The following is a 20,037-nucleotide window of genomic DNA, read 5'->3' on the forward strand; positions in this document are numbered from 1 at the left end:
CTGAGCGACTGAACTGAACTGATCCAATTAACAGAGCTCTCCCTTCCAATCCCCCCACATTCAGTGATCCAAGAAACTGAAATACAAATGGAAGAGATGAATCTGTGAAATTAAAGGTATAAAATTATGCAACATTCCTCAGGCTCTTCATTCTTATTTCCAGAATGGGAAGAAACTAGAGTTAACAGAATACAACCTTATTTCTTTAGAGGAAGGTAGATGAAAAAGTGTTTATACTTAAAATTTTTTTTACAGTGTTGATTAATGCTCCTCAGTAAACAAGGGAGGTCATTTCATTTATTTGGATATGCAAACTAACCTGGAAAATCCATAAAAATACCTTTCTCACCAGTAAGCCAATCAGTATAGCAAAATATTATATAAAAGAAAAGGAATATTGATAAATACATGTGAATAGAAGCCTTTCAATAAAGAAAAATCTATCATTTTTATAAAAAAGCTATCTATTTTAAACATCATCCTTACTCAATCACAAGTAAAATACTACCAATACATGCCTTTGAAATTTCAAATAAAAGCCACCGTGGTTTCCTTATTAGGAATATTTGTTTTCAGTCGTCCTTTTTATCTGAGGTACTTTCTTCATGACTTTCAGGGCTGACTTTATTACTTACAACTGAGGGAGTTGCTTGGACTTCTTTTGGCAATGAAAACACATGGCACGTCTGGAGATCTAAGTAGGTTGTAAATATCTTAGCGTATTCTGGATGCTTTAGGGCAAAACTTTTAAATTCCTCTAAAAGAGTAGAAAAAAAATTCAATAAATTGAGATGAATCTTCTTTTGGCATGATGCAGATTAACACATGATCTTAATAATATAATGATTGCAAAAGTCTATTACTCAACCCTTATAAATTATACAACAGCTTTGGCAGATAGTTTTTTCCATTATCTAGTCAAGTTGAAGATATGCATACTTGATTCTCAGATAAATAAGCTAGAGGATTTGTGCATACTGTATTCTGGGAGACATGCATGAGAATAGTCACAGCAATGTTATTCATAATAGGTGAAAAATGGAAACAATTCAAATGTTTGTTAACAGTTGAAATGGAAAAATAAATCCTGGCATATTCAGAGAACATAATGCTGTACAGCAATGAAGATGAATGATTAGCTGTGTTGTAACAATGTGGATAAATCTTAAAACCATAATGTCGAATGAAAAAAGCCAAATACACAAGAACACATGTGGTATGAGGCTACTATGCAAAGTTCAAAAACTTAGGCAAAACTAAAATATATTTAAAATTTGTACTTTTGTGGCGAGATGCTAAAGCAAAGCAGGCAGAGATTCCTTTTTAAGTCAGGTCAGCAGTTCCCTCCTTTAAGACAGAGGAAGGGGTTGTATTTTTGGAAGGGGTGCATGGAGGCTTCTAGAGTTACTGAAAAATTCTATTTCTTGATCTGAGTGGTAGTACACAAGTGTTCATTTATAAATCTTCATTATGCTCCATGATTATGTTTTATTGTTATATATAATTTTACTATTTCTCTGTAATAAAAAATGTTTAAAAATTTATTCTCCAAGACTTTCTATTGTGCTGTGCTGTGCTTAGTCACTCAGTCGTGTCCAACTCTTTGCTACCCCATGGACTGTAGCCCACCAGGCTTCTCTATCCATGGGAATTCTCCAGGCAAGAATACTAGAGTGGGTTGCCATGCCCTCCTCCAGGGGATCTTCCCAACCCAGGGATGGAACCCAGGTCTCTTGCATTGCAGGCAGGTTCTTTACCAGCTGAGCCACCAGGGAAGCCCAGGACTTTCTATTACTGACTTTTAAAATGATTTTAACCTTTAAAACTGGTAAAGAAATGAACCATGTTGAAAAGGTGAGCCCTGCCTGACTTATGATCAGTAAGAACAAGTAGAGTGTACAATATAGAATAATCATATCACAAGACCCCTCAGTCATGGGCCTCCTTTTATCTCAGGTGTTTTGATTTGCGACATAGGTAGAGTATAGAAATTAACTTATTAAATTAACCATCAGAATTTGAACCTTAAGCCCCTAATAGTTTCTGAAATATGATGCTTCCCTCAACTTTGAAATTTCTCTCTCCTTTTCTGTTAGGATGGAGAAAGCTTTATTGAACTTATATAGCAAAGGAAGCCTGGTCTTTGAATAAGCCTGCTATTTGACTCTCTAATAAAAGGCTTTTAACCCAATATCCTATTTCTATCGATTAAAAAAAATCCTCCTATAACCAAGTGTCTACTTCATGGCACATTAGAGTACCTAGCAATTCTTGATGATATAGACAGGTCTTAGTGATGAGGAAGTCACCAGATTGAGCCCAGATCATTCTCTGTAATTACAACATTATTTTGTATTAATAGACTTTATATTTCCAAATCAGGTAAGCTATTAATTATTCTTTCTTAACACCCAAAATAAAGACTTATCTGCATGAGTCTATTTCAGTGATGGAGGTAAAGTAGACATTAAGTGATTTCTAAGATACATAGGCAGGAGAGTTGATCTACAGAAAGCATGAGCTTTAATTTTAAGACTTGTGCTCTGGTCAGAAGATGAAGGTCTCTGTCTTCTTTGGGGATGCCAGTGGCATTAAAGAGTAACTCATTTCTAGAAGTGCTATGAACTGGTGATAAGTAGAATTTGGGCATTCATTTTGCTAAAGGAAAACCAAGAATAAAAACTTAAATGATCATATTTAAATAATGTAAATGGCCACATTCATGATAAATTTTTATACCTACTCTTTCATAAAATCATATTTAAATACCTCAAATGTTCCTGCAAAAAAAAAAAAAAAAAAAGTGGGCTTGCCTAATATTGGGGAAGAGGAGATATTCTTTGTATTCTAAAAAGAAAAGTATTGAACTCCAAAAAAAATAAAGTATATTTCTATAAAAAAAATATTAAAATCAACAGGTAAACATATGACTACCTACAAGTAGTTCTCAGGATTAGCTTCCATTGAAATAATAATTCAAAATAGTTTTTCAAAATTTGGTAGCTTTGAGACTTCTTTGTGGTCCAGTGGTTAAGACTTCATCTTCCAATGCAGGGGATGCGGGTTTGATCCCTGATAGGGGAGCTAATGGCACCCCACTCCAGTACTCTTGCCTGGAAAATCCCATGGACGGAGGAGCCTGGTAGGCTGCAGTCCATGGGGTTGCACAGAGTTGGACACGACTGAAGCAACTTAGCAGCAGTAGCAGCAGCAGGGGAGCTAAGATCCCTCATGCCTTGAGGCCAAAAAAGTCAAAGCATAAAACAAGTAATATTGTAACAAATTAAATAAAGACTTTGAAAATGGTCAACATCAAAAAAAAAATTAAAAAGAATACTAAAAAAAAAAAAAAATGGTAGCTTGGAGTAATACAGTCTTAATTATGCAATGAAAATGGCCAGAGAATTAGTACACGTGAGGTTTATGACTCTTTAAGTTTTACATCAGTATACACTTTCCATTTTATTCTTTCTTTTTTTTTTTTTAATGAACTTTGAGTAAGTGCCCTAGGCATTTAATTATCTAAAATAGAAGAAAAGATAGCCAAATGACAGTAATTAAAAACAGAGAGTAAGCGTAGTATGTGATCTAAAGCCCCCATCCAGTGAAAGTTATCAGGCAGAGACTCTTTGAGCACCAGAAGGAAAAAGGCATTCAAGAGGAATCCTCCTCCAGCCCACCAGAGAAGACTGGGGAAGATAAGCCATGTCTATGACCACATCAAAGCTCCACCAAGTTGTGTTTCCTAAGAACATTATGAAATACATGGAAACTGATGAACCATCCCTTCATCCCTTACAGGACTTATTTTTAAATTTTTGTTTTTATTTAATTTTATTTGTTTTTATTTTTTGGCCACATCATGAGGCATGAGGGGTCTCAGTTCCCCAATCAGGGATCGAACCTGCATCCTCTGCCTTGGAAGTGCAAAGTCTTAACTACTGGATTGCCAGGGAAGTCCCAAGGGCACTTATTTTAATGCATGGACTTGAGTCATCAGGAGAAAGGCTGGTGGACAGACCTGCCGTCTGGCCTCAAGGTCTTCCTCCATGATAGTCCCTCCCTCACAGGGGTGCCATCAACGTGACATGATATAATGAATGCGAAAGCTCACCTAAGCTACTAACAGGAAACATTAATAGACGGTTTAATTACTGTTATTATTACTGTGGGTCCCCCAGCCTGTATCCCTCTACTGTGGCTACAACTCTGACATTTTCTGGTGAATGATCTTAGATAAGTCACTTAGATTCTTCGCATCTTGATAACATAAGAATAATGAAGAGTACTGATTGAATAGGCATGCTGTAAAGAATAAATGAATTAATATATATAAAATGTTTGAAGAGTGCTTAGCATATGGTAATTTCCCAATAATTAGCTTCTACCATTACACCACTACTACTATTATTGCTATCATCATCATTGTTACTATTATTTCTATCATTAACATATTAGAGGAGGGAAACAACACTTGTATGAGGGTCAGTCATAGTCTGCATGCCCTCCTCATACACTGAATCAGGAGCCAAACTGCCTACTCACCATAGGAGACAGAATCCCCCTGGGCTATTTCCTTGAAGAGACCAGAAACATCAAGGTCAGGCACTCCAAGGGAAGCCTGCAGGATGGTGGAGAACTCTTCCTCTGTTATGAAGCCATCCTCATCAACATCAAAGAGCTGAAGGAAAAAGAAAACAAAGCCTAAGAACGAGCTCCTCCAGAGCAATGACAGTATGGAATAATCTTGGAAAATAAATTCTTTAGTAATTCAGACATTCACTGTGCCAGGGGCTTGGGATATATGTCCATATGTATGATCTCTGCTGCCTTCACAATACTTAGAGTTTAGTGGTAGAAAGACATAAAAATAAAATAGGGGCTATAACCACAGTAAGCACAGAAGCACATGGGGGTCCTCTGTAGAATGAGATGAATCCTAGCTGGAGAGGTCAGGAAAGGCTTTATGACATTTGAGTTGGGTCTTAAAACATGAAGAAAATATACAAGGAATATGCAAGGAATATATAGATATTGGTAAGTGATTGCTTGGGGCTCGAGTCAGGAGAGAGAAAGACAACCAAGAATCAGATCATAGTGTATCATCTAACCCTTCAGGATGATGATGGGAAGGCCTGTGGCGTGATCGACTGTGAACTGAGGGAGCTCTCTAAGGAAGAGGGTGGAGGATGGATTGGAGGCAGAAGGTTGAAGAGACTTCTGTTCTTGTTCAATTGCTAAGCCAGGTCCAACTCTTTGCAACCCCATGGACTGCTTGTCCTTGGACTTCCAGGCTGCCTGTCCTTCAGTATTTCCTGGTGTTTGCTCAAACTAATATCCATTGAGTCTATGAGACAATAAAAAAAATTAAGAGTCTTGGGTGGAGAAGCATGAAGGGCAGGAAGAGAGAATTTATAAGGAAACAAAGGTGGGACTTGCATTTCAGTTAGAGGTCTGCAGTGATAGAAAATAAGGAGCCAGCGATGGCCGAGGTGTTCCGACTTGAGCAAGGGGTGAAAACATTATGTTACCCAGAGTGGGAGAGCAGGTACCCAATGAGATCAAGGGTTAGACCTGGAGAGATAAATTTGAATCAGAAGTGTCAGTTAGAAGTAAAGTCTAGCACATCAGCACAGGAGAATGATGAGCTGTGAGATATGAATTCAGTTAAGAACTGAAACTCTAAGTGTGTTTGAGCTTCTCTGTGGAAAATGCACAAAGTAAGGCAGAGTCCTGGAAACTAAGAGTAGAGGTGTGTGCAGGAAAGAGGAGCCAGCAAAAACAACAATAACAAAAGCAGTCAGAGAGACGGAGAAGCAGAAAGAAAGAATATGCATCTTGGAAGCTAGGGGAGGTTTTTAGGAAAGAGGAAGAAACTCTGACTGTGGTAATGGCCAGCACAGTAAAATGCCATTGGAAGCAAGGTAGCAAAGAGGTTTGCTGGATTTGGCAATTAGGAGATCCTGATGACAGATGGTAATGGGAGTCAAGGAATGAATAGATGATCCAACCAGTCCATTCTGAAGATCAGCCCTGGGATTTCTTTGGAAAGAATGATGCTAAAGCTGAAACTTCAGTACTTTGGCCACCTCATGCAAAGAGTTGACTCATTGGAAAGTCTCTGATGCTGGGAGGGATTGGGGTCAGGAGGAGAAAGGGACGACAGAGGATGAGATGGCTGGATGGCATCACCGACTCGATGGACGTGAGTCTGAGTGAACTCCGGGAGTTGGTGATGAACAGGGAGGCCTGGCGTGCTGCAATTCATGGGGTCGTGAAGAGTCGGACACGACTGAGCGACTGAACTGAACTGAACTGAACTGATGGAGGCAAAGGCATGGGTTCTTCTTTTAAGAAATTATGGAGGGCTTCCCTGGTGGTCCAGTAGTTAAGAATCTACCTTGCAATGCCTGGGATACCAGTGGGTAACATAACTCACTTTTACCCATTTGCTCAAGCCAAAACACCTCAGCCACCACTGGCTCCTTCTTTTCCAGCACTACAGACCTCAAACTGATATGCAAGTTCTGTTTTTGCTTCCTTATAAATTCTCATTTCCTGCCCTTCCTGCTTCTCCACCCCAGACTCCTGTTTTTCCTGTTTGATCCCTGGTCTGGGAAGATCCCACATGCCACAACTACTGAAGGCCGCTCACACTAGAGTCTGTGCTCCACAACAAGAGAAGCCACCACAATGAGAAGCCCACACGCTGCAACTAGAGAGTAGCTCCTGTTCTCTGCAACTAGAGAAAAGCCTGCTCAGTGACAAAGACCCAGCACAGCCAAAAATAAATCATTACTTTAAAAAGAAATTATGGATAAAGGGCAGGAGAGAAATGGGGTAACAACCATGCACAAAAGGAGGCTGCCTACAGGAAGGGAGAGACTGAATATGTTTATAGGCAGAGGGGAAAGGGTGGGATACACTGAAAGTCAAGTTGCAAATCAGGGATAGTTGATATGTCATATTCAAAATCTTCTCCAGGGTATTCACATTTTTTAAATGATATCAACACTAACTCTTTGCCGGCACTGATCCAACATGTTCAAATCCCTTTACACACTCATTTAACCCTGATGACAGTCTCCCCTAATGAGTCTTATGTAGGGAGGGGTTGTTATTAGTCCTATCTCACAGATGAGAAAGCTGAGGAACACGGAAGCCAGGCAACTTTCCCAAGGTCACAGAGCTTGTCGGTGGTCAAGCTGGCACTCAAAGGCAGGCAGATAATATCTAGAGCTCCTGCTGTTAAGGTATCCACTTCTGACTAAACACATAATCAAAAACAGGCATAGGGTAAGGTGTGATAATCGAGAAATGAACAACAAGCAAATATTGAATAGTGCTTTAATCATCCACTAGGGTGGGAGGAGAAAAACAGAATTTGAAGTTGTGATTTCCTGTCCCTTGATGAGAAGACACAGACTCCTAGTCCACTTCCTACATTGAGCCCCTGAATGGAGGATAAGACAGTTGGAAAGTACAAAGTGCATTAGCATTTGTTTTTACAAATGGTAGCCCCAGGGCTCTTTATGGGCCTCAGACTTCAGACATGAACAGCCAGGTTGTCACACACCCCACTCCCATAAATTCTAAGTTTTCTATAAAAATCTTCCATTCCTAAACAATTCTCACCAACTCATCAAATCGTCTAAATTCCTGCCACATTTGGTTCTTTGACGGCTCTCTCTTCTGTATAAGTTCCCTTCACACATCCATCCTGGGGCTTTTACTTCCTATCACAGTTGTTGTGACAAAGGACATTTTGCCACAACGACCCCATAATACCCCTCCATTTCTCTCAATTCCTCATGTTCCCAATAGTCTCTTTGCTACACAGTTCCCAGATCTCAGGTAAATCCCATCCTCTGGGCTCTGGTAGAAGGTTTAACACCCCAGTTTCCTTGGAGAATGGGGGAGTGCTCTCTCCTCAGTGCACAGAATGCTGCAGGATTCTGTATCCATTCAGCCAGTCTGTGTATTTTGGTTGGAGCATTTAATCCATTTACATTTAAAGTACTTATTGATATATATGTTCCTATTGGTATTTTCTTAATTGTTTTGGTTTTGTTTTTGTAGGTCTTTTCCTTCTCTTGTGTTTCCTTCCTATAGAAGTCCCTATAGCATTTGTTTGTAAAGCTTATTTGGTAGTGCTGAATTCTCTTAACTTTTGCTTGCCTGTAAAGCTTTTGACCTCTCCATCAATTTTTAAATGAGATCCTTGCTGGGTAGAGTAAACTTGGCTCTGAATCAAAACATCCTGTCTTCCCTAGCAAGCCCATGGTTCAAGACCACCAGGACCCTGCCTGGCATCTGAATGATGAACAGAGTTTGGAGTTTGTCTCTCTGACAGCAGTGCCCAAGGGAGACGTAGAGCAGTTCCCGCAGCTGGGACCTCTGGAGCTGCCTGCTTCAGGGTCTTCCCAGGGGCCTGCTTGTTGTCCTCACAACTGATTCCTCAGCCAGTCTACTGCTAATGACTGAAGAATGCTGACTAATATTCTACCTCTAAAGGTCACCATGGTGATGAAATATGATCAAAGATGGGCAGTTAACTGTGAAGCATTACTCAAATAGAAGGATGAGAAGGGATCCTGTATATATAAAATGATACTGCTAAATGAAAAACATAGAAGCCTGCCAAAATCATTTTCAAAAACATCAAACACCCTTGAGAAGGTTAAAAAAATAACCAAAATAAAGCGTGACACTTGCCTTACTGAAAAAAAGAGCTAATTATAGTTTTAAGTTCTCCTTTCCTTTCCCTACCTCTCCACCCCCAAAACCAAGGTCTAGGCTAGAGAAAAATCTCAGGACTTCTTTAAAAACAATAATTACTATGATTAAGGGCCAAATTTTCTATCAGGTCTTTCATTGGTAAGCCCAAAGTGACCACTTGCCCAGCTGAACTTATAATCACACAGACAATCCCAGAACGGGAACAGAAATAACTGGATCGGAATAAGTTAGCTATGTGCATAATTTTAGGTTTTACGATGAATAAGTCTGTAAAAGCCAAAAGTTTTCAACTTGGAAAGTGTTCTGGCCCTTTCCTTGTGACCATCTGCTAAGCATCAGCCTCTTAGGTTCTTTATAGACCCAGCAGTTAATTCTGTTGAAAACAATCTGAAATAAAAAGTCAACTTGGGGGCTCTCTGTCAATGACAAAACACATGGAAATTCCTGAGGCTATCCAGGACGGTCTCTAAGACGTGAGAAAGGACTCTGGGAGGAAGAGTCTTCCTGAATAATAGAAGGGAAGACACTTGTTGAGGACATAGTGGGATATTCTTCTCTGAGAAAATCAGGAAGAAATAAGAGTAGGAAACAGACATGGGAAAGGTCCTCAGGCATATGGTGGATGAAACAGAGACTCAAGGGGCTGAATGATAAAAGAGTCCACATACATGACTTAAAAGACACATAGTGAAATCAAGCTTTTATTTTACTTGAGAACAGAGCATGTATGATTATCCCATTCAAATACAAATTAGATGAAGCACCTTTCATCTCTAAAGAATTGAAACATACTTTGGGAATGTATTCTTCCCCTCTTTTTGCACATATAAGTGATAAATGAAATCTGAGTTCTCATCATTTAAACCTCCATTAAGTTCTGCTGGGGATGGGGGACATGGATTTTATTCATTGCCCCCTAATCCCCTGTCCTGCTATGACAATATATATGATACAACAGGAAACATACAGGGTGGAAATCCAAGACATCATGGTACAGATGAAAGGTGCTTCATCTAATTTGTATTTGAATGGGATGTTCCTTTCCGAATTCTAATCATACATGCTCTGTTCTCAAGTAAAATCAAAACTTGATCTTACTATGTGTCTTCTGAGTCATGTATGTGGACTCTTATCACTTGATACCACCACAACAAAATAAACTTCATCAGGAAAAGATCGCCAAAAACATCTCTGACACATAGAGTGAGAAAATAAGGATGGATCAAAACTTTCTGCATGGCAAACTAGGATGACAAGAGACAGGTCGTGTTTATTTATAAACCTCACTTTGGGGCTCCCAAATAGGGAGGCTGAAAAGAAATAATCTTTAAGCTAATTTATTAAATCACCTGCTCTTCAATCTCGATGCTGCTAACTGGGCTGCTTCCAAAGACTTTTTTTTTGCTTAAACGGATGCTTGTGTTTTCTTTATTCTCAGTAGCGATTGTCTTAATCACATTATTCTCGTGTTCATGTCACAGCAAATCTATAAACACTTGTAATGGATGAACTGATTTTCAAATAATACACTTAGAGTCAACACTTGTTTATGAGACAGATCTAGATGCTTTCAGTGGGGCTGACAGTACCTTAAATGCCACCTGGATGATCTCCTCTGTGTTGGCGGGGTTGCACAAGACAGCCAGGCCAATTACATACTCTCGGAAGTCGATACTGCCATCGTGGTTCTGTGAAAGGATGGGTGAAATCAATTAGCAGGGCCATTGGTTGAATAACTATTAATCACAAGGCGAAATTCAGGCAGGCCATGCAACTCAGCATCATCATGCACTGAGTCTATTTGGAAAAAAGCTTGCACTGAGATAGAACAGCTAGTGAGCAGCCCAATTCAGAGGGAAGAAAAATAGATTTGTGTTCAGTGATAAATATAAACATTTTATCACTGACGGTCATTAAGAGTGATTCTATGGATATCAGCATGGGGTTTTGAGCTCAGCCTTGATGGGAGTCTCTCTGGGAAGCAGGATGGAGGACTCATTCCTAGGTGAGACCAAAGCCTTCATCCCACCATTGATGGTGGGCATGCCAGGATGGCCAACACTCAGTGGGTCACGAAGAGACCCTCTACAGGTAGGAAACAGAAGGGAAAGGAAAAGGGCCAATTGAGGCAATAATCATAGCTACATTCTTTTTTCTTTCCAGGCTTAATTTGCAATAAAGCAGGAGCAAGTAAGCAAACATGAGCAATGGCAAGGGCCCCTTAGTGATATCAGGCCCTGGAAGATCCTGCACTTCTAAGCCTCTGGAAACTAAAACTAATTCATATGATGTTAATATCTATACACTTCATCAGGTATTTCATGATGGCAATACAAAAGGATGGGTTGATAATTCTAACCCATGCTGACTGAATGCAGAGTTTTTCCTGCACATGAACTACTCACCTAGACAGGAACACTGAGGGGATGAAATGTGGAGAAAGGAGAGCTTAAGGAAGACAGGGAGAAAAGAAGACAGAGGCAAGGAAGAGAGGGAGGGAAGACAGAAGGAAGAGATAAAAGAGGCAAAACAAACAACAAGGAAAGGGAAAGAGGAGAAAGGAAAAGTGAGATGGAGAGTGGAAGAGAAAGATGGAGGAGGAGAGAGAGGAGTAGAAGGGAGAAAAAAAGAAAACAGAATAACAAGCACAATAATTATAATCCCAGGTGTGAGATCATTTTGGCAGCAAAATCTTCAAGTGATGAGTTTCCAGATAAGCTATGAACTAGTAACAACAAAGTTAGTGTGCTCCTTGATAAGTAAGCAGACTTTTGGTACTGATAAGACCATAATCTTTAACTGTGACTAAGTGTCTACATTTCAACTATTAGGAGTTCCCCTAGGGCAAGGGTTGCCTTCCTTCTGTACAGTGTGTTCTCACTGCCTAGCACACACAGGTAGGTGATAAAAACCATGCTACCTTTTCCTCATCTACCCTTACCTACTACTTTGGGTTCACCTTAACACATTCAGGCAGTGTTCTTCACTAGGGTTTCACAGATGAGCTAGAAAGGGAACGCTTTGAAGCCCCTGAAAGGGTGTGCCTTTTCTATACGTACATTATTTTAGGGAAACATTTTGCAGCTTCTGTGAGTTTTGGTTTTGGCTGTGTCATGGTGGCATGTGGGACCCAGTTCCCTGACCAGGGATTGAACTCATGCCCCCTGCAGTGGAAGCGTGGTGTCTTACCCACTGGACCACCAGGGAAGTCCCCCGTCAGCTTCTCAAAGCAACCAAGTCTGTCACCATGTTACCTTTATTTTGCTGCAGGGTAGGAACGAAAAAAAGTAATTTACCTTCACTAATCAGCCCACTGGATAAGGTAGAAACAGAGGTTTCAAGAGTTCCCTGAAGTAATAGGGTTTCTTCCTGAGATTAAAAACTCAGATCTGACTTCCATTTTTGTCTGATTTGTTGTTGTTGTTGTTGTTTAGTTGCTAAGTCATGTCTGACTCTTTTATGACCCCATGAACTGTAGCCTGCCAGGCTCCTCTGCCCATGGGATTTCCCAGGCAAGAATACTGGCGTGGGATCTGCAGTATTTCCTTCTTCAGGGACCTTTCCGACCCAGAGACTGAACCCATGGCTCCTGTATTGGCAGGTGGGTTTTTTACCACTGATACACCTAGGAAGCCCTTTTGTCTGATTATCAGCCTCTAAAAGAGTTATTTTTTTTCCCCTTAATCAACTTCATTGAGGTATCATTTACAGTCAATAACAAGCATCAGTTTTCAGGGTACAGTTTAAGGTTCTTTGAAAAAATGTAGACACCAGGGCAACCACTACCACAACTGACAGCGACACTGTCATCACCCCGAAGTTTCAGAGATGGGAGACTTTTAAGGGACATAAATTTTCCTTGCTGTGACTCTATTTAATTTTCTTATGTACTATGGAGGGCTGTTGTTCATTAGGCCTTAGCGGTTGAACAGCTTATTGAACTGTGGATATATGTCTAATAAGGTAAATTTCTTGTGCAATTGGTTTTTTTTTCCACTAAGAAACAAAGAAGTGTTAAATACAAGTTCTGAAGAATAGATATAAGAATGATCCAGGACTATATTCAATATCCTGTGATAAACCATAATAGAGAAAGATAGGAAAAAGAATGTATGTATGTATGTGTATATATATATATATATGTATAACTGAATCACTTTGCTGTACAGCAGAAATTAACACAACATTGTAAGTCAACTTAATACACTGATTAAATAAATTTTAAGAAAGAGAATATCTATGGACACTGAAGATACAGCCATAGGTAGTACGGTTACCACCTATTGAAATACTCCTTTGAATTTATTGTGAGGCATCCAATTTTTATTTATACTACTAAATCCAATGTTATAATACAGGTAAAGCAGTATAACTTATTTTTGAATGGAGCACCAGAAATCTAAAGAACTCTTAATATTACTGCTATTAATATTAATTAGTAATATTACTGCTATTCACAAATAAAGGTAATATTCTGGGCCCCTGATTTTAATTAACAGTTTTATATGAGTGGCTTTGACCAAAAAAAGAATATTAAAGCAGACTCTTGATAATCAATCACATGAGAAATTTTATGTGAGTTTTTATCCTAATAATGTGAAGGAAAAAACATATTATGGAAATTATTCTGAGATATTTTATTACTGGACTAATAAAAAAAATACATTTTTTTTATACCATACAAATTCATAATAACAAAATTTCAAACTGGGGGGTATCTTAGAAATCATCCAGTCAACTTCTTTATTTTTACTAATAAAAAATTAAGACATAAGTTTTACTTGAGGTCACAACACTCATTATTGCTATAATGACAATTAACATTTAGGTAATCTGACTCTCATTCAAATTAAAGCAGGTAAATGATAAAATATATTCAAAAACAGATAATAAAAAAGTGTAAGTAAAATGCAGTCCTTTAATTTTCAAGTTCAAATTAGTCCCATAGTAAAAAAAGAAATGATTCCTCAAATCTGTGGGTTTTTTCCTGTAAAAATCAATTGAACTTCTCAGGAAAAGCACTATTATTCAAATTCAATAAACTCTCAGTTATACAGGAGAGTTCAGGAAGAGGCACTGTTTCCCTCAGTATTCTTATTAAGAGCATATTTCTACCCATCTGCATAATTATATTATCAATTTCTAGGAATTAAATTGTTTTAATCCACTTAGCATTAAAAATAGACATTAAAAAAAAGTAATTCTGAAAGCACTGCAGGATCAATCAGATCAGATCAGATCAGTCGCTCAGTCATGTCTGACTCTTTGCTACCCCATGAATCGCAGCACGCCAGGCCTCCCTGTCCATCACCAACTCCCAGAGGTCACTCAAACTCATGTCCATCGAGTCAGTGATGCCATCCAGGCATCTCATCCTCTGTCGTCCCCTTCTCCTCCTGCCCCCAATCCCTCCCAGCATCAGAGTCTTTTCCAATGAGTCAACTCTTCGCATGAGGTGGCCAAAGTACTGGAGTTTCAGCTATAGGTATATTTAATATCAGTGCCCTGCAGGTGCTTGAGCAAACATTTTTTAAGGTCCTACTGTAGTTGAGTTGTGTAGTATTACTGGTGAAATTTCTGACTGAAGTTGATACATAAATAAACTTTAAAAAACACATGCACTATTACTCAAAAAATATTTTTAAAGTGAACTTTGAGATGATATACAAATTTTGAATGTTTTTGAACATTTGCTGTGTTTAGGTACAGAACACACAGTTCTTTTTCCTGCTGTTACAGGTTATCGAATTCAGTGGATTGTATCAAGATTAAGTGTATTCCAAAATCATATGGGATACTTCGCAATTTAAAAGTGTAAATGTATAATGTCACATTTAAACAAAATCATTATTATTTTCTACTTACTACATTGATTGCATTGCTCTTAAAAATTTTTAAATGATAGAGTTATATAAATCAAAGTCCTTCATCTTAGGCTATCAGTAGCTTTCCATGTAGGAAAGGCAAATTTTTTAAAAAAGTATTAGGTAAACTCTTCCTTTTATATTGAAAAATCTGCCTTTAAAACATCAACTTAAAAAAAAAATTGAATGGAAACTAAGAAATCCAATCACTTCTTAAGCTATTGGTTTGACACAATGCCAAAGGTTGGGTTACTCAGAAAAATCCAGACTTTGAACTAAATTTTCTGGGGTCAACTCTAGTGCCTTGGGTAATCTATACAAGTTTTATACAAATTCATAAGAGAATAAAAGAGAAACTTAAGTAATATCAGAATGTTTTGCCCTGGCATGCAGGAAGAGAATCATAAAAGTAGTGATCCTTTAACGTGAAGAGGAAGAGAATACTCAGTACCACTCTAGTGTGAGATAATTGTCTTAACTTTCATAAAATATTTAGAACGAAGTGAGGGGAGAAAAGTGGGCCTACATTTTCTTTTCCCCAGCCATCACATGGAAAGGTTAAATTATAAACTTAATATTCTTAGACCTTAAAAGGCACCTTGGCAGCTCTCCCCTTTCCTGGCTACATTACTACATCCATGCCTAACATATTAGTGGCTTTATTCTAAAATAGGGATCCTGATATTAATGTGTGGTTTCTGGCAGCAGCCTCACTCTTATATAACCACACCTGGTTTAAGTAGCTCCCCAGACCAAGCTTAAATTACAACTCTCTTGAGGAAAGTGGACATGATCTCTGTGCTTGGCTCAACTCAGAATCACACATATGTGGTATTCAATAAATATTATAAGATGGTGATGATGGTGTACGCAGAGGCCAAATGCCAACCTCTCTCAATTTCAATGGGGATTTCTAACAGGCAGCTGAGTCTGTTAATAGGCCAATTACATCATTTTGAGAGTTACAATTTTCCTCTAAATGAGTCAGAAAGGAAGGATTTATCTTTGAATTTAGGATGATCTTCCAAAGTAGAGTAGGAGAGAGGGAATGAATTAAAAACTAGCGAAACAGGAGGGATAGAAATCAATTATACAGCAGGCAGATGAACGGAGCACTTGCAAATGAGCCCTCTCTAGCTGAGTCCACTGGCCAGGGGATTCCAGATTCCGGTTTACCCTGCTATCAACACCTGAATCAAAACGAAGAAAGCCAGGGACTTCCCTGGTGGTCCAGATGTTAAGGCTCCAGGCTCCCAATGCAGGGTGCTCGGGTTTGATCCCTGCTCAGAGAACTAGACACATGCTGAAGCTTAAGATCCCGCATGCTGCAAAGAAGATCCCGTGTGCCACAACTAAGACCCGGCATAGCCAAATAAATATTTGAAAAAAGAAAAAGCCAAACCAACGGGCATCCACAAGGAAGGCCTCCGCTTTTTGGGTGGCAGTTTCTCCATACTCCTATCTTCATTCTTTTGGACACTGGCAACACTGACTCCTGCAGGGCCTCAGTTTTCAGCTGAGGCTGATATGAAAAATACAGTAAAATAGCATAACCTTAAAGCACTGTCAGACAACCTTGCTTGCTCATCAGAATCATTTAAAGTTGGGGAGCTTTAAAAATACTCATCTTTGAGCCCCACCTCTAAAGCTTTTTCTTTAACTCGTGTGGAGTGGGACTCAGCTATCACTATTCCTGAAGAGCTCTCCCAGTGATTCTATGTTGCAGTCAGGGCTGAGAAACACTGCAATAAAGACTCAGCAACATGTATATACACATAATGATTTATATAAGTGTACATTTACGTACACATATGATTTGTGTACATGTTCTTTTTTTTTCTCTTTGTTCACTTTTTTCCCTATCTGCGGTTTTCAAACAAATGAAAGAATATTCCTTGCTAGGAGGCAGGGAAAGACATGACAAGAGCTGGCTAACATCAGCTGGGCATGCCTGATTTTGTGTGTGAAGTACATGTAAGAGGGATCATTTTGATTCATTAAGGCAATCAGTGACATTTCAACTATGAGTATACCCTTTCATTCCTCAACACTCTTGTCCTCCATAAATATATCAAAACAAAACTTTTACATTTTATTTTACTGAAAAAATTAGACTAAAGAATTCTAGATTTTAGATAGCTGCTTCACCATTAAAAAAAAAAACTACCTTATATAAAACTGCTTAATTTCACATTTCTGAGCCTGTTTCTGTACAGTTAAATATGTTTCCAGGAAAGCATATTTTTAATGTAATGGGAAGACCAGACATGAATTAAGAGAAAGACAGATTTTGAATTTCCCACCTCCTCACCTTTTTGAAGGAAAAAAATATGTCTCTTGAGAGCTTTCTTGATTTATCCCAGGATTTTTTTCCAAATCTCATTCTTAACAGTAACAACAACAAATTCCCTGCTCTTTGGAATTAATCCACGAAACAAGCAATGTACTCTTAAAATGTACTCCATGAGAGCCTGCCCTGCATGCCTCCCCATCCGATATATAGGTCCATATAAATTCCAAATCTCAAAAAGCCAACATACAAACCACTCAGAATATTTTTCATGAAAAATCTGTTTTAATTAAGCAATAAAGGGCAACGCAAGTTCAGAAATAGGTCCTGTTGTGCAAGAACTCGGCAGAAAATGACAGCTCCAGATGGGGTATCTGCAACCATGCAGAGAGAATGGCTAGGCTTCTAGCAGTCCTATCCTCCAGGGAGGGTCCTGACTTAATGCCCACTTCAGGAATACATGGTCAGCTGCAGCCACTCTTGGATAGAAACCTGAATCAGGCCATCTGCATCTCTATCCAGGGATTTGAAGGCACGGAACATGGCATCCAGGCGAACCAGGCAGCTGATGAAGTTGTTAAAGTCCATACTTCCATCCTCCTCGGCGTATCGGCGGACAATCATTTGATAAAGTTGCTCATTTAGCTGGAAGCCTGCTGCCTGCAGAGCCCCCGGAAGCTGAGAACTTCCCAAAAATCCAGATTGGTCCCTGTCATACTGCTTGTAAACACACTGCCATTTCTTGATGTTGTTCCAGAGATACTTAAATTCTTCAAAGCCCAGCTTCCCAGTCGTGTCACTGTCCATGACAGATACGATGCTCCGGCAGGTGTCAAGACTAAAGCCGTCAGACTTCAGATCCTTGTGCTTAGAAAGGACTTTGTTGAGAATATTCATTAGGTCAGTGGCACCCACCTCCATGTCTGGTCCAGCCAGCTGAGCAAACTGTTGCCGAAAACACCTAACTTCCTCACTTTCATTGGCCTCCACGTCGGTGAAATGTTGCTGAGTAGGTGGTGGTTCTGGGGTATACTGAGCAGCCGCAGCTTCACTGATAAAGTTCAAAATTCCTCCAACTATCCCTCCAATATCCCCTCCTCCTCTTCTCTGATCGCCTCCTCCAAGAAGGCCTCCAAGGGCTTGTCCAAGACCTTGATTTGCTCCTTCCAATATAGCCTTTGCAAGAAACATGCTTTTGGTTTACCCAGCAAGGATAAAAGCTGCTGAAATCTTGGAGGTGGTATGAGAGATGAAATGGAGTCTAAGTAGCTTACATGTGGAAGAACTGGCTTTTCTGTACCTGCCTGCACTGTACCACACCCTGGGGTGTGATGCTTCACCTCCTACTGAAGTTGCCTGAATTCCACTAGGTCCTAGCACCTGCCATTTTTCAGAGGGCCTCAATAAAATATTCCTAAATTACAGTATATCTGACAAATTAGAAGAAATCATATTTTAAGTATAATATATTAAACTACAGATTTTTATATGCTGTTAATTATTCTTAGTTCTCTTTCTCAGCAGATGACATGGATTTTCCTAGCAGAAGAAAGTAAATGACCTAAGGATATCAAGAATTTCTTCTCTAAGGAATATTTATTGCTAGGGCACAACTGAAGAATTTTTGGGCATTAGAAAAATATTTATCTAATTCTCTTCCTTCAGCAGATTTGCAATATCTAATGTTCTTAAGAAAAACTTGGAAGGGAGATTTTTTAAATGCAGGGTCCCTAGATCCCATGCTCTGAGATTTTGATTCTATGCAGTTTGGTGTCGCATTCATGATCTACATTTCTGGAATCTTTTGGAAGTGTAACATTCACATAGAAAACTGTAAAAATCACAAATGTATAGCTCAAAGAATTTCACAGACTGCAATAGCCCATGTTATAAGACCCAGATCAAAAAGTAGAACACAAGCAGGACCCCTGAAGCTTCTTCATGTCTCTTTCTAGGTACTCTCCTCTTCCAAGGGTAACCATTATTCTGACCTCTAACACCACAGATTCAATTTTGTACTTTAAATAAATGGAATTGTACAGCATATGTTTTTTTTGGTATCTTGTTTTTAAATTTTAAAAAACTGTGGTAAAATACATATAACATAAAATTTACCATCTTAACAATTTTTAAGTACACAGTTCAGAGGCATTAACTACGTTCACATTGTTGCATAACCATCATCACCATCCAACTCTAGAAATTTTTTTCATCTTGCAAAATAAACTCTGTCCCCATTAAATATTTCCTTCTCCCCCTAGGCCCTGGCAAGCACCATTCTACTTCATGTTTGTATGAATTTGACTGTTTTAGGTATCTCATATAAGTGGAATCATACAGTATCTGTCCTTTTGTGTCTGGCTAATTTCACTTAGCATAATGTCTTCAAGGTTCATCCATGTTGCAGCACGTGTCAGAATTTATTTCCTTTTTAAAGCTAAATAATATTCTATTGTATGGATATAACACTTTGTTTATCCATTCTTCCACTGATGGATGCTTGGGCTGCTTCCACCTTTGGGCTTTTGTGAATAATGCTGCTATGAACATAGGTGTACAAATATTTCTTCAAGTCCTTACTTTCAAATCTTTTGGATATCTACCCAGAAGCAGAATTGCTGGATCAAATGGTAAATCTGTTTTTAATTTTTTGAAGGACCACCATACTATTTTCCACAGTGGCTACACTATTTTACATTCCTACCAACAATGTACAAGGGTTCCAATTTTTCCTCAGACTTGATTTTTTTTATCATAGCCATCCTGATGGATATGAGATGATATCTTACTGTAGCTTTAATTTTCATTTCCCTCATTTTCATATACCTGTTCGTCACTTGTATGCCTTCTTTGGAGAAAATGTCTATTCAAGTCCTTTGCCTATTCTGGATAGGGTTGTTTGCTTTCTTGTTGCTATTTTACAGTTCCTTCTACACTCTGGATATTAACTCCTTATCAGTTATATGATTTGCAAATATCTTCTTTCATTCCATGAGCTGTCTTTCCACTCTGTTGACAGTGTCCTTCAATGCATAGAAGTTTTTAACTTTTATGTAGTTAGTCCAATTTATCTAATTTTTCTTTTATTGCTCATGTTTTTGGTGTCATATCCAAAAAATCAACAAGGAATCCAATGTCACAAAG

At 38.8% G+C, this 20,037-nt stretch overlaps 2 protein-coding genes across 2 annotated transcripts in view; both read right to left on the reverse strand.

The window, feature by feature from the left end:
- Positions 1-275: 275 nt before the first annotated feature.
- Positions 276-20,037, reverse strand: part of LPCAT2 (lysophosphatidylcholine acyltransferase 2) — a 64,238-nt gene continuing 44,476 nt past the window's right edge. Inside the window, exons 12-14 of the mRNA XM_027516536.1 lie at positions 10,329-10,427; positions 4,546-4,681; positions 276-757 (exon numbers count right to left, since the gene is read on the reverse strand). Coding sequence (XP_027372337.1) covers positions 573-757; positions 4,546-4,681; positions 10,329-10,427 — 420 coding nt within the window. The 3' untranslated portion in view covers positions 276-572. The remainder of the gene's footprint in view (positions 758-4,545; positions 4,682-10,328; positions 10,428-20,037) is intronic.
- On the reverse strand, positions 10,339-19,263 carry CAPNS2 (calpain small subunit 2). The gene is made up of 2 exons (XM_027516537.1): positions 16,006-19,263; positions 10,339-10,427 (listed from the first exon to the last, which is right to left on the reverse strand). Exon 1 carries the CDS (start codon positions 18,082-18,084, stop codon positions 17,344-17,346), a length of 741 nt encoding a protein of 246 aa, XP_027372338.1. The 5' UTR covers positions 18,085-19,263; the 3' UTR covers positions 10,339-10,427; positions 16,006-17,343.

Source organism: Bos indicus x Bos taurus, chromosome 18 (genome assembly GCF_003369695.1).
Source record: "Bos indicus x Bos taurus breed Angus x Brahman F1 hybrid chromosome 18, Bos_hybrid_MaternalHap_v2.0, whole genome shotgun sequence".
NCBI classification, from domain to species: Eukaryota; Metazoa; Chordata; class Mammalia; order Artiodactyla; family Bovidae; genus Bos; species Bos indicus x Bos taurus.